Source organism: Ranitomeya variabilis, chromosome 1 (assembly GCF_051348905.1).
Source record: "Ranitomeya variabilis isolate aRanVar5 chromosome 1, aRanVar5.hap1, whole genome shotgun sequence".
NCBI classification, from domain to species: domain Eukaryota; kingdom Metazoa; phylum Chordata; class Amphibia; order Anura; family Dendrobatidae; genus Ranitomeya; species Ranitomeya variabilis.
In genome coordinates, this window is record NC_135232.1 from 103,230,187 (window position 1) to 103,245,485 (window position 15,299).

A 15,299-nucleotide genomic window follows, 5' to 3' on the forward strand; every position below is an offset into this window, starting at 1 on the left:
AAATCTGATATATTAAGTTAAATTGCTCTATATCAGGATGATTAAATATAGGTTAATTGAATCCTTTTCTGAATCTTATTATAAGCATTACTGAAATCAGTGAATACTTATTGCCATTGTTCCTCCCAGGGTCTCAGTTTTATAGAATACATCCTTGTGCTATAAATCACGTGTTGTGGGTTTGTGAATTCTCACAATTATTTCTTGACTTTCTTCAAGAACCATAGAACATAAAAGCATCAATCGTCATAATCATTTTCTTTGGGTTGCTCCAGTACAAGCACTGTGTCTTGCATCAGATGTAATTGATCTTGAAGCAGTGTAATCACAATTATTCACTTTCTTAATTGGCCTGCCCAAAATCAGAAAATGGAAACCGATCGGCAGCGTTTAGATCAATAGCTTTATAGCAGAGCCTCTGGGGGCTGGGAGATAGTGGTAATGGGCAGATCAATTGACTTTAGATGCCAATCACTGACGATGTGTTTTGCATAACTAATGCAGGTTACCTGTGCTGTCTAAAAATCTGACATTCTATGAAGAGCAGCTAAATAATGACATGATTTATTCTTGTTTTTAAAGGACACCTCCAACTGGATATGTTTAGTTATTTAGGTCCACAATTATGTTCTGATTAGATTTTCACTATATCTGAGAAACGTTGCTTTTTAAGATCTAGAAACCAATTCCTCTTGTATCTTTCACCCAGACATATAATTAAATAACATTTTAAGTACCGTATTTACATCCCATCCATTCATAACTGTAGATGGTCATCTCCTTTATTTGTGGTTGCAAAAATATAGAATTTTTTTTTGATTATTGTATATTGAGGCATCGTGTCTACATCTGATTGTTAATAACTTGAATAACGAAAGTGCAACTTTCTTTAGTTTATAAATAATTGGCCATTATGGGTCTTACTTTTCCTAATTTGCTTAATACTGCTGCTTGCTGAATCCATCTCTAATAGTACAGGTGCTGAGACAGATTGATTGGGATGGGCTGTGTCCTGATCCATAACACTGGTGAATAAGGCCTTAAATTATTGACATTTAGCCAACTTTAATCTAATATTTTGGGGGATTTAAGGGGAATCTGTCAGTAGGATCAGTCCTCCTAAGCCGTTTATACGGGCATGCAGGTCATAGGAAGCTGAATAAAATGACGCCTTGATATCTGAGAGCCAATGTCTTATTCCAGAGAAATCCTCGTTTTTTCTTAATATGTAATCAGCTGCTAAGATCTATGGGCCGGACATAGATATGCCTGAGAATCTGCTTCAAGAGATTATTTTAACTGAAAAGGGATGTTACCAGTGGGCGACATGTAATGACTGACAACCTGCTCTCTTGATCTACATGAATCACACAGAGAGCTGATACATCTGCTAACGTGTTTGTTATGAGACAGTGTTCAGTTCTATTGTTCTGTTAGGCTGGGTTCACATTACGTTATAGGCATAACGCGGTGTAACGCAGTCCGTTAACGCCGCCATTAAGCCCTATGTCGGACGCATCGCTAGTGCACACCCAAAATGGGCGTGCGCTAGCGATGTGCCGTCATTGAGTGAGGGACCCTGGGACGCGGGCTGCAGCGTTTCCGGGTCTGTCACCGCTAGTGCAGATAGAGCATCTGCTAGCTCTATCTGCGCTAGCGCGATGGCATGTCAGCACTTGCGTTAACGCATGTGTTGAACGGGCTGCTTTAACGCAATGTGAACTTAGCCTTACATGTCTCACACCGATAACGTACTCTTTCATGTAAATAAAGCTCTGGAGGCAGATTTGTGTCCGGCCCATAGATCTTAACAGCTTGTTTACATATTGAGAAAAAGGTGACTTTCTTTATAGTAAGGCATAAGAAAGCAAGTATTAAAACAACAAAAACTGGGCACTCAGCTGAAAAAAAAATTGTGAGACTACTTAAACACAAGGAACATTATATAATATAAGCCCATGCTTAAGTTAGAGTTTAGCGCTCTGAAACAGAAAAATGGAGCTCTCATTCATATAACAAGATGTATATGATAAAACTAATCTGGATAGATTTGTGGACCCAAGAACTAGTTGTTGATCATATTGGAACACTTAAAATGATTGAAGATTGGCTATCGTTTTTGTGCTGTGTGATTTTAACAAGGACTACCTTAAACAGGACTTGTTTATTTATGTGCAAGAAGCAAACAAGTCCTGTTTAATCACAGGCATGGCATGAGAAAATAATCACAGATCTGCACTTTCCCCATAGTATAACATTTGTCAGTGTCATCTGATAAAACATCAGATAGCACTCGGCCATGTTGAACGCCAGTGGGAGCGAGCTCTTTAACTTTCTGTGGGATAGCCACCATGTCTCAAAAAATGCAGCACAAAGTTGAGAATGCTTGGGACTTTATCATAATTGTAACACTATTCTTTAAAATTGAACTCAGTCCTTCTTTTTCTTTCACTGCACTCCCACCTTATAGTCTGCCATACTCTACTCTCTCTCTCTACTCCCTCTCTATCTATCTCACCGCAGACTGCCCCCCCCTATTTTCTTTTCTTCAGACACCATCTTGATTCCTTTCCTAGATCTCGTCCTGTGATTTCTTTGCTTTGCAATCAGTCCTGTGATTCATTGGCAGATCATCACATGGGCAGCTAGACCATCTCTGCCTTGCTGTACCCTTCTCTCCTCTATAGTCTCCTAAATTATCGAATATGGGAGCTGCATGGTCATTATCTACATTATAACTGTGAGACAGGAGCTGTGTAATTATACTCTGCATCAGTGATAGTTTTTTGTCACTCTTCCACTGGTGAATTTAAGTGGTAGTCAAAGCAATTTCATTATACAAAAACTACTGGTAACTGAGAGGATGACCCTCTTAGAATAACATATATTTACTATAAGGCTCATCTCATGCTCATTAATAGGGGCTTTGTGGGGTGATGCATGACCATATCATGGGTCATGACTAGGAACTGTATGCTTTGAGGGTCAGTTTTTTAAAATGTGTGTATACCTGATATATATATATATATATATATATATATATATATATATATATATATATATATATATGATGAATGGTTTGTTGAATTTTTTGCATACATTTGTTAGTGCTGCCTCTTGCGTGTATGTAACTGTTTTCATTTGCGGCTCATATAATTGACTTTACATACATGTATCAGCACTTCAGAGATTATGGTGTGATGCCCACTCGAATTGTATTTTAGACTTCAGGGTTTTCCGCTACTCTAACGACCACTTCTGAATCACCTTGTTTCCCCCCAGTAAAATAGCTGCAGTTGTGTGAAAAGGTGTTTGCCCCTTCCTGATTTCCTATTCTTTTGCATAGTCGTCACACTAATGTTTCACATTACCAAACAAATTTAAATATTAGACAAAGATAATACAAGTAATCACAAAATGCTGTTTTTAAATGAAGGTCTTTATTAAGTGAAAAAGAAATCCAAACCTAAAAGGCCCTGTGTGAAAAAGTGTTTGCTCCCCTAAACCTAACAACTGGTTGGGTCACCCTTAACAGGAACAACTGCAGTCAAGCGTTTGCGATAGCTGCAATGAGTCTTTTACAACGTTCTGAAGGCATTTTGGCCCACCCATCTTTGCAGAATTGTTGTAATTCAGCCATAAAGCAGCAAGCATGAACCACCTACTTAAGGTCATGCCACAACATCTCAATCTTACTAAGGTCAGGACTTTGACTAAGCCACTCCAAAGTCTTAATTTTGTTTTTCTTAAGCCATTCAGAGGTGGACTTGCTGGTGTGTTTTGGATCATTGTTCTGCTGCATAACCTAAGTGCACTTCAGCTTGAGGTCACGAACAGATGGCTGGACATTCTCCTTCTGCATTTTTTGGTAGACAGCAGAATTCATGGTTCCATTTACTACAGTAAGTCTTCTAGATGCTAAAGCAGCAAATCAGCCCCAGACCATCACACTACCGCCACCATATTTTACTGTTGGTATTGTGTTCTTTTTCTGAAATGCTGTGTTACTTCTACGCCAGATGTAATGGGACATACACCTTCCAAAAAGTTCATCTTTTGTCCCAAAAGCCTTGGGGATCATCAAGTTGCTTTCTGGTGAAACTGAGACAAGCCTTTATGTTCTTATTTTTCCACAGTGGTTTTCGTCTTGGAACTCTGCCATGCAGGCAGGAACTTTGCCCAGTCTTTCTTATGGTCGAGTCATGAACACTAGTTATTTAGATGATAATGTGGGGTCTTTGTGACCTCTTGCATGGGTTGTTGCTGTGCCACTCCTGGAAAGGTTCACCACTGTTTCATGTTTTCGACATGCCATTTGTGGATAATGGCTCTGACTGTGGTTCACTGGAATCCCAAAGCTTTACAAATGGCTTTATAACCTTTTCCAGATCAATCTCATGTACTTTGTTTCTCATTTGTTCCAGAATTTCTTTGAATTGCGGCATGATGCCTAGCGATTTTTGAGTACCATTAATTTCTTGATTGAGAACAGGTGTTGCAGTAATCAGGCCTGCGTGTGGCTAGGGAATTTGAACTCTGATTCCCAAACGTGATAAACTACAGTTAATTTAGGTTTTAGGGATCTGAGGGGGGATCACTTTTTCACACAGGGCTCTGTTTGGATTTCTTTTTACCTTAATAATAAATGCCTTAATTTAAAAACTGCATTTAATGTTTACTTGTGTTGTCTTTGTCTAATATTTAAGTTTGTTTGGTAATCTGAAAGTGTGACAATTGTGTAAAAGAATAGGAAATCAGGATGAGAGTAAACCCTGTTTCACACAACTGTATACTCCGCTCCGGTGCATCTCTCACTTAATCTGGATGTATGTGATTTGTCCTAAGATTGGGAGAGTGAAGGGAGAGTTGACTGGCTGCAGGGATCTCGTGACATAACGGTGTCATGCAATTCCTGGGAGAGTCAGTTTTGACATCTCTGGAATGTTATTTTACTGGGAGGACACAGGTATTGACAAGGGATTGTCCAAGTAATGGCCAGCCCATTGAAGGGAACATGAAGTCATATACGGTATATCTCCAGGGGTAATGATCATGAGGTTACATATCCTAACAGAGGAGAAGGAATCCATGCATTTTCAGATGGAAAGGATTAACTGAGTTAGATACCAGCTGAATTATATATATTGTTGGACAAAAGGCTTTGATTGAGAAAAGGAAAACCTATAATGTTACTTTATCCTATTTGAATGGAAGTTATATACATCATTAACACAGCCAATACTTTTTGTCTCCATCTTAAAAATCTTATCCCCATCAATAACCTATTGTAAATATTCTTTTAAATATCATGAACATTAATCAATTGATTTTCTATTACAAGTAATTATATTTCTATTATTTTAATGGGACCAAAAGGGCTATCCATAATCAATACTGACTGACCCTAATCTGGGAATCATTTATTTCTGTGCTATATACTTTACAAGGGAAGTTACTATATGGTAGTGTTTAATCATTTGTGTTGACATATATTGTTTATAGAAGACTGCCAATATAGATCAGCGTCTAATATAACTGAAAAGAAGCTAGATTTAGTAAAATTCCCCTCATTTGGTAATTAATCATTCTTGTAATTCAATCCTTTGTTTCCAACATTGCATTTCAGGAAATCTTCTGCTTGAATGTTATTAGTTAGTATCATATTTTCAGTACTCTACTTGGAGGTTTCTGACCATAAATATTCAGAAGGTGAAGCAAGTGTTATGCTGTGTGCACACGTTCAGGATTTTTCACGTTTTTTTTCACTATAAAAACGTGAAAAAAAAGCATACATTAAGCATCCTATTATTAGAATGCAATCCACATTTTTTGTGCACATGTTGCGTTTTTTTCCACGGCGGAATCGCATTCCGGAAAAAAAACGCAGCATGTTCATTCTTTGTGCGGAATCGCGGGGATTCCGCACACATAGGAATTACTTTCCGCATGTGGCTATGCCCACCATGCGGGAAGTAAGCGGATCATCTTCGTATGGTACCCAGGGTGGAGGAGAGGAGACTCTCCTCCAGGCCCTGGGAACCATATACCCGTTAAAAAAAAAAAAAAAAAGAATTACAATAAAAAATCATGATAATCTCACCTTCTGGCGGCCCCCGCTCCTCGCGATGCTTCCGTTCCCAGGGATGCTTTGCGACAATGACCTGTGATGACATAGCGGTCTCGTGAGACCGCTACATCACCTGGGGTCATTGCCGCGAGGCACTATTGGGAACGGGAGCATCGCGAGGAGCGGGAAGGCTGCAGGGGACGCCGGAAGGTGAGCATATCACGATTTATTTTTTTATTATTATTTTTAACATTCTTTCTTTTTACTATTGATGTTGCATAGGCAGCATCAATAGTAAAAAGTTGGTCACACTTGTCAAACACTATGTTTGACAAGTGTGACCAACCTTAGTGTTTGACAAGTGTGACCAACCTGTCAATCAGTTTTTCAAGCAATGATACAGATCGCTTGGAAAACGATAGCATTCTGGAAGCTAATTTCGCTTGTAAAATGCTAGTGTTTAGCGGGAAAACGTATGCCTATTCCGCATGCGTTTTACCCACGGCACAGTTGTGGAATTGCCGCTAAAACTTACACAGCAATTCCGGACGTGTGCACATAGCCTCAAACATGTCACCAATTTTTTAAATAAATATCTTTCTAAAGGTGCTATTGTCATGAAATTCTCAGCAGATGTCGTAACAACCCATCCAATCCACACAGGCAAAGAAATCATTTGTCCATAAATTTAAGTTATGTGTAATAATATTGAGAGATTACACAGAGAAAAAGTATTAAATACACTCACTTAAATTTATTTAATACTTCGTACAAAAGCCTTTGTTAGCTTTAATATGCCTCCTGTAGGGAGAAACTAGTTGCATGCATTGCTCAGGTGTGTTTTTGGCTCATTCTTCCACACAAACACTTAGCAAATCCTGAAGGTTACGTGGCTCCTTCTATGAACTCTGAGCTTTAGTTCCTTCCATACTTTTTCTGGTGGATTCAGGTCAGGTTTTTGACTGGGCCATTATAGCAGCTCATTTTCTTTCTCTGAAACCAATTGAGTTTCCTTGGTTGTGTGTTTGTGATCATTGTCTTACTGAAATGTCCACCCTCGTTTCATTGTCATCATCTTGGTAAATGGCAGCAGATTTTTATCAAGAAAGTCTCGATACATTTGTCCAATCATCTTTCCTTCAATTACATGAAGTTTGCCAGTGCTGTGTGCTGAAAACAGCCCCACACCATCATGTTACCACGTCCAAACTTGATGATACGAGGGGGTGATATGCAGTACCTTTTGGCTTCCAGACATGATGTGTGTGTAATGGCATCCAAAGAGTTCAATTTTGGTATCCTCTAGCCAGGCTATATTTTCCCAGTATTTCACAAGCTTGTCTAAATGTTAATGAGCAAACTGCAGACGTGCTTGAACATGCTTTTTGGCTTATTTTTTTTCTTGTGTGGTAAGCGTGCATACAGGCCATAGGGGCTGAGTGCATTACTTATAGTTTTTTGTTTTTTTTTAAACAATTGTACCTACTGATTCCAGGTCTCTCTGTAGAGACCACAGATGACCATTGGCTCTTGGACAGCTCTTATGATTTGTTTGCTATTTCTGAAATCTTGCAGAGAGCACCTGCTCATGGGTTTAGAGGGTTCATAGGTTTATGTGGAAACCCATGATGTTAATCAATAATCAAAACTTGTAGAAAGAACATTGAAAATGATGTTGGCTATTGTGTAAATTACATGAAGAGAGTCATGTGGACATTGCCAAGATGTAGAAGAGTCAGGTTCCTTATGTCCTTTAAAGCTACTTAGGTGACATAGGTGATGTTTACATAGCAGATACATAGTGGACAACTACTTTGGACAAGCCTTATTTGGTTGAAGTGTCCTAAGAAAACCTACCAGTAATTGTTCTGATTCCCTGCAGCACTTTTACAGGGGAAATAGGCTTACACACCCAATGGATCCTGAAAAGAAAGAACACCCCCTAATTCTAATGCAGGACAAAATATGTCCTATAGAAAGAGTTGCTGTTTAATCACAGTCTCAACTTTGAAGAGGATCCTGAAAAGAAAGAACACCCCCCTAATAATTCAAAAGTTCCTAGTAGAGGGCAGGATATTTTTAAAATTAGACAACCTGTTTAATAGATACACATTTATGTTGTTTTTCTTCTTTCTGAAGCACAAAAGAAGATAAGTTTTCTGTTGGGATACAGCCACCACCCGGAGAACTTCTCTTACCAGTAACGATGTCAGAAACAGACTTTAAGAGAGAGCAGGGTAAGTAAAGCTAAGTATTTACATATAGATTCTCAGGTTGATGGTATGTTTTCTGTTTGTAATAAACCTGTGCAAAAGTTTCTGTATTGATGCCATTTACTGTTCACATGATCATTTCTTTATCTTATTGTCTACAGTTTTATTTGAAAGTTTTCACCCTCCCAATGCAACATGAACTCTAGGGTCAAAAAATGCCCAAAGTTTCTTCCCCTTCCTATTAATTCATACTCTTTAGGAGAGAGGTTTGGTGGAAGCCTTCCTTAAGTTGCATTGTCTGTGAAAAGGTCCTCCAGACCAGATGTAGCCGACAGACACATTGTACATATCCCACCAGCATTGAATAGCAAAAAACATTGCGATGAAATTGCATAATGGTTCAGTACTCTTTTCTCAAGGTCCGTTTACACTAGATAATTTAACAGCGTTAGACGACTTCCGATCGGTAAATATTTACCTTCTGGTATTTAACAGGCTGATTACACAGACACCGCGATCTTCAGATGCGCACAGAACGATACGTAATAGGTTGTTCTGTACGCCTAAGCTGCCATTGTTCTCAGCCGCACAGGTCCTCTTAACACAAGATACAGCGTCCGAGAACAATGATCTTTTGGACTTTAACACTGAAAAATTATGAACGAGCTGTCCTAGGAACCCTTGTTTCACTATAATTGGGCTGTCTAAACAGGCTGCTCGATGAGCGAGCGTTCTCAATAATCTTGAGTGTAAATGGATTTTAACTCTGCATCAAGAAGATACCGATTTAACCATATACATTGACTTGGTCTCTCTTCCTTTACGTATCAGACATGTGTCTGTGTAAATGGGCTGCTTCTTCTTCAGTGTCGGAGTAATCTTACATCACATTAGGATTTTTCTGTATGTGGGCCGTGGAACTGTTGTCTTGTATTACTGATGTACATTGTCATCTCTCTTGATGTTTTTACTTTCCGCTGGCTAAAGCCTTCATTGCTGCTTAACTGCTTCTCTGCAAATAAAGGTGAGTAATGCCTTTTCCAATTTCTGAGAGCATAGCTGCTGAATGATGTCATGGAGAGTAGTGTGTCTGCTTCACAGCGCCCCGGGACAGAGTGCAAGATGACTTAAAGGTCCATGTTGGCTAAAGATGCACCGATCAGTAATATTTAAAGGGAATCTGCCACTATATTTAACCTTTCTAAACTATTAACATGGCCATACAGGTTATAGACTGCTGAGGGGTTTGATGCCTGTATGTCTCATATTAGATGTCTTGTTGTGGATAAATCTTCTTTTATCACTATATGTAAATGACCTCTCCCAGGCTATGGGGAGGGCGCTGCCTGGAAGATAACTCTGCCTCTGCACTTCATCTCGCTTCCCATCAGCATCACTCTTTCCCTGTGATGTTGGGTGCATGCCAGGAAATCTTGCACTTACACTTGCCTCTAAGAACAGAGATCGAAGATGGCTAAATCTTGGCAGTTTAACCACTTGTTAATGTCTCCACATAGCCTCACTATATACAGTGTTAGCCCCCACATAGCCTCACTATATACAGTGTTAGCCCCCACATAGTCTCCCTATTTGAGGCATGGGCCCCCACATAACCTCCCTCTATGCAGCGTGAACCCCCACATAGCCTCACTCTATGCAGCGTGAGCCCCCACATAGCCTTTCTATATGCAATGTGAACCTCCACATAGCCCCTGATATGCAGTGTATGCCCTACATAGCCCCCTATATACAGCATGTGTCCCACATAGCCTCTTATATACATACAAATCTCCCATACACATAAAAAACAACACATACTCTCCTCCGTCTCGTTCCCAAGAAGCTTTGCCTTTGCTCTCTCCGGTGCACTGACTCTCCGAAGTGCACAGCTGACGCAATGAAATTACCTCATCGCGTCTGCTGCCTCACACACTGGTGGAAGATGGAGCCGGCGGCCCCTCCTCCACCAATGTATTCACCGCTGTCTGCATCCTGAGGGTGTGGAGACTAGTGACAACGAGTGGTGGCAGTTGGATGGCAGGCATACTAAGGGCATGGTGTGGCTCATGCGTTACTGTGTCAGCCCTTCATTGGTCTCTGTCCATTGGCCGCACTGGAGCAGCCAGAGGGCCGGGTATGCCCCGCGGGCCGCACTTTGCCCAGCTGTGCTCTAAAGTGAGCACCAAAATGAAGGGATAAAAAGCAAAAACCCAAACTCACAGTTTTCTGTTCACTTCACATCCCAAAAGAATGGAATTAAGAGTTCAGAAAGTCGTTTGAACCTCCAAAATCGTACTAATAAAAACTACATCTCATTCTGCAAAAAAAAAAAAACAACCTTCATACAAAACTAGTGAGCCAAGAATAAAGTTATGGCTCTCAGAATAATAAAGCACCATAATACTACTGATCTGTAGAACAAACGTAGCATGGAATTTTTTAATGCAAGGTGAATTCAGAAAAACAAAACAGCTGAGTTTTTGGGTTTGTTGTTTTGCTTTTTTCAAATTCTCCCCCATTTGGAATTTTTCCTGATTTTTTTTTTTCAGTCCACTATATGGCAAAGTGAATAGTGTCATTCAAAACTACAACTCGTCTTGCAAAAAAAATACCTGTGATATGGCTACATTGACAGATAAATAATAAAAAAAAATTATTGCTCTTGCAAGGCGAGAGAAAATGAAAAATGTCTGTGTCTTCAGTTTTGTGCCGTTAGCACACTATTAATACGGTAAATCTGCAGTATGGTCATTTTTTTTAATGTTTGGTGCATATGCTGGGAAATTCCCTCAACATACTTTTACTTTGTACTTATCGTTTACGTGGCTGTGATAATTAATCATGGCTTCTCTGTGATGACCCAGGTTACTACATAGATGGTGGATACCTGATCGCATTGAATTAGGCATGGCCAGCTGACAAATAGTGGCTCTATACACTAGGCCTCATTCATGGAATTCTCTTATCCTTGATGTGGTCTTTTGTCATCGGTTTTAACTTTTGTGGGTGTAAATTTTGCAGTAGTAATGGGGATGTATTAAACATTTTTTTTATGTCACTTTAAGACTATTCTCTTTAAATGGAATCTGTCAGTAGGATCAACCCCCTCCTCCCCTAAACCATCTATATAGGCATGGAGGCCATAGGAAGCTGAATAAAATAATACTTTGATAGCAGCGTTCTGATGTCTTATTCAAGTAAGCAAGCTGTTCAGATCTATGGGCCAGATATAGATCTCCCTAGGAATCTGCCTCCAGAGATTAGGACTTGTGTACAATACCTCTGGAGTGTTGGACAGCTTTCCTAGCGGGTATGCAGCCACTACTTCCCCCCACCACCACCTCTTATTATACAACACCGATTCAGTATGATTTTGTGACTATTTTTTTTTTTAATCATTCTTGATTTACCTTTTATTATACAGTCTGTGCAGTAGTTTACTTTCCTCACTTTATGCCAAGCCAATTGTATATATGTGACGCGCACACACACATATATAGAAAAAATTATGTGCATTTGTGTTTGGGAAGTCGGGAAAGACCTAATGCTTGTACAACCGCTATTTCATTTGTTCGGCGCATTGATATTTTCTTTATGATTCATGTACCATTGTAAGCAACATCTAGTAATTTTGACAAATGCCTTGTTGTGACTTTATAACTGGGATCTACAAATTGGCATAAGACTTTTTAAAACTTTATTTCTTGCTTATTTTGCTTAAATTGGAAAAATAATGTGCAATAAGCGTTTTGCGAATTGTGGCGAGGTCGTGTTTTCACACAGCGCCGTCTTCCTACGCTAGCAGCGCCGTGCCTGGCCTCCAATTATTCCCATGTAATTTTACTTGCAAAATTTTTTGTTGATGCCGATTCTGTTCTCCTTTTTTTTTTTTTGGAAAGACATCAGATGAAAGTTAGAGGTAAGGTGTTTACTTTGCCTTATTAAGATTTATGAATCTATCTACTAAATCCCTAGCAAGCAAGATGCTAATTCCTAACAAGTCGGACATTTACTATTTTCTGGCCCCTTAACTACCTCTAGCAATCATATTTGATGCCCCTTAATTAAACTGGCTTTTTCCCCCCCTTCCCAGGTTCTTTTCCACCTCAGCAATCGAGACAATACATTTGCTTACCATGCTGCTCTCCTAAGTGTTCTTTTGCATGTAAATTAATCTTAATTCAGTTTACACTGTCATGCTGAGTGGTACAAATTGCCTATAACAATAAAACAGCACGAGTTAAAATGGGAGGGGGCTGGGCAGGCGGATTGGATGTGTGCCTTGCCTGATAGGATGTTAGTTTTCTTTATGCCAATACATTAACTGGCAATAATGAATCTTCTCTTCTGAAAAGCATGGTAGAGTTGATTTTTTATTTTTTTTATTTTACTTCAGTGGGGCAGTCCCTTGTATTTCATAGGAGAAGTTGGACAAAGCATTAATGACAGGAGTGTTGAGGTTAAATATGAAGCCATGTATCCACTTGTATGAATGCTATCCATCTTTCCATTTGCAGAAGCTTGGTTAAAAAAAAAAATGTCCTAGCTTTGTACAAAATTTCATTTAATTACAGGTTGCAGGAAACGGGCTTTTAACATAAACATAGTTGCATTCATTTACTAAGCATTTGCTCTTCAATATAGCCTAATGGAGAAGGTTTAAGTCCTAAATGAGTGTACTCTTCCGCTGGCAGTGTTAGGTCAGCCTGTGCTCTCCGCTTAAAAGCTACTCTATGCTGCCTCCGTTTTTTTTCTTTCTCTGGACTTTCTTTTTTTTTTTTCTTTCTTAAACGGCGGTCTTTAAAAATGTTTTAAAGAATATTTCCTTATTACAGCCGTCCCAAGTCCATTGTTGCCAAAGTGCGCTTGTAGACCTCAAATTCAACATTTTGGAAGCCAATGGAAACTGTATCAAAATTGTAACCAAAAGTATAGAAAATATAAAAATATATAGCATACAAACTAAAGTTTAACATTTCAAATATGTTTCATTGATTTGCAAATACTGTGCTCAGGTGCGATTTGTTTCCACAGCTATCGGTTTTGGTTAGTTCTCTTTTAGCTCCCTACTTGACAGTTCCAGTTGGCATGACCAAAAAATATGATCACTGAAGATATTATTTATTATTATTATTAGTGATGAGTGAATATACTCGTTACTCGAGATTTCCCGAGCACGCTCGGGGGTCCTCCGAGTATTTTTTAGTACTCGGAGATTTAGTTTACTTCGCCGCAGCTGAATGATTTACATCTGTTAGCCAGCTTGATTACATTGTGGGGATTCCCTAGCAACCAGGCAACCCCCACATGTACTTATGCTGGCTAACAGATGTAAATCATTCAGCTGCGGCGATGAAAACTAAATCTCCGAGCACTAAAAAATACTCGGGAGGACCCCCGAGCATGTTCTGGAAATCTCGAGTAATGAGTATATTCGCTCATCACTAATTATTATTCAATATTTTTTGTGAAGTATAAGGGTACATGAAGTCATACATTAATTTGTGTGTAGGACTGGCTCATTGGCTGTTGTGAGGCCAAAAGGGACATTTTTTGTGAATTTAGTTACAATAGTTACTCCCTAATTAGTGCTTATATTGACTACTCTTGTATTGTACCAAGTCATTGACACTGTGGAAGGGAAATAAAGAATACAAATACAAATGTCTGCAAGCAGCAGACATTACAAGTGCACATGATTAATAATTCTGTTATTATTAGTACAATTATTAATATTATATGAGTTGTTGAGGGAAAGGGGTGTCATTTTCCATTGAATGCTATAGGTATTCACCTGACATGTAATGGTACTAGTTTAGTAAACAGTAACTCAGAGGCAGCACACAGAAAAAATTTGAGTTCCGCCGGCTCCATTATACAAAACCATAGGGACTCGATGCACCAAATACGGGGTCCGTTGAGGCATCTTTCCTTTATGGATGCTTAAAAAAATCATTTGAACTTGTTGGAGAAATTAACCTCTGCAGCAAGCTAATGTCTTGAATTTTCAATATGGAAACTTAATTGGACCAATGACTTCATCTTACATTTTCTGATTTTCAGTTGTCTGTGAGCTAGTGAGTAGAATCTAGCTTCTATGATTCCTCCCATACAGAGTACACACAGACATGGGAGATTCCTGCTCTCCTGGCTCTTTAGCATATGTTTAGAAGCAGCATATAGGACATTATCGGTAATGAGCATTGTAGCTGTGAATCCAGCTCTTTAGTTTAATAAACACTTACTGGAAAACTGTTGCACAGGTTTGTGTGTGACTCTGCATCTTTCACATTTATAGCAATCAACCAAAAAAACCGGAGCGGCACTGACTCTCCTGAGGAGGTGACTCCTAGACTGCAACTTCGGTGCCTTAATGGTAACAGCGGACTATACAGCCCTAGAATCTAGATTTCGGGTGCTCCTCAGAAAAAAGCGACATCCATCTGTGCATCCAAATATGAGAAAAATGAGGGCACTCACCAATCTTCACTAGAGTCAATCCTTTATTGGTAACACTTCCAGATAAAACTCATGGCCGGGGACGACGGAGCCGAAGCTCGTGTGAGCAGGGGAGAACAAAGACGACGGCCGTTTCGCGCTGTGCCTGCGCTTCTACCCGTATTAAGGCATTAGAAATTGTCACAGGATCGCTCACCTAAGGAAATCCTGAAAACCTGATCAGTTTGGAGCCATGAAGAGGGGTTTGGGAAACACTGATTTAAGGGAATCTGTTGTGAATTTGCTTTTTGCTCCCTCTAGTGGTTACTAGTTTTTTGACTCTGGTTTTTCTGTCTTTCCTTTTATCCGCACCTGGGTCGTTAGTTAGGGGTGTTGCTATATAAGCTCCCTGGACCTTCAGTTCAATGCCTGGCAACGTAGTTATCAGAGCTAGTCTGCTGTGCTCTTGTCTACTGATCCTGGTTCCAGTTATATCAGCTAAGTCTGCCTTTTGCTTTTTGCTATTTGTTTTGGTTTTGTATTTTTGTCCAGCTTGTTCCAAATCTATATCCTGACCTTTG

General features: G+C 39.4%; 1 protein-coding gene across 2 annotated transcripts in view; it reads left to right on the forward strand.

Moving 5' to 3' along the window:
* The window catches only part of AP3B1 (adaptor related protein complex 3 subunit beta 1), a 298,487-nt gene that overhangs the window by 245,291 nt on the left and 37,897 nt on the right, over positions 1-15,299 (forward strand). For both annotated transcript variants that reach the window (XM_077287054.1, XM_077287063.1), the window contains exon 25: positions 8,207-8,304. In XM_077287054.1, coding sequence (XP_077143169.1) covers positions 8,207-8,304 — 98 coding nt within the window. The remainder of the gene's footprint in view (positions 1-8,206; positions 8,305-15,299) is intronic.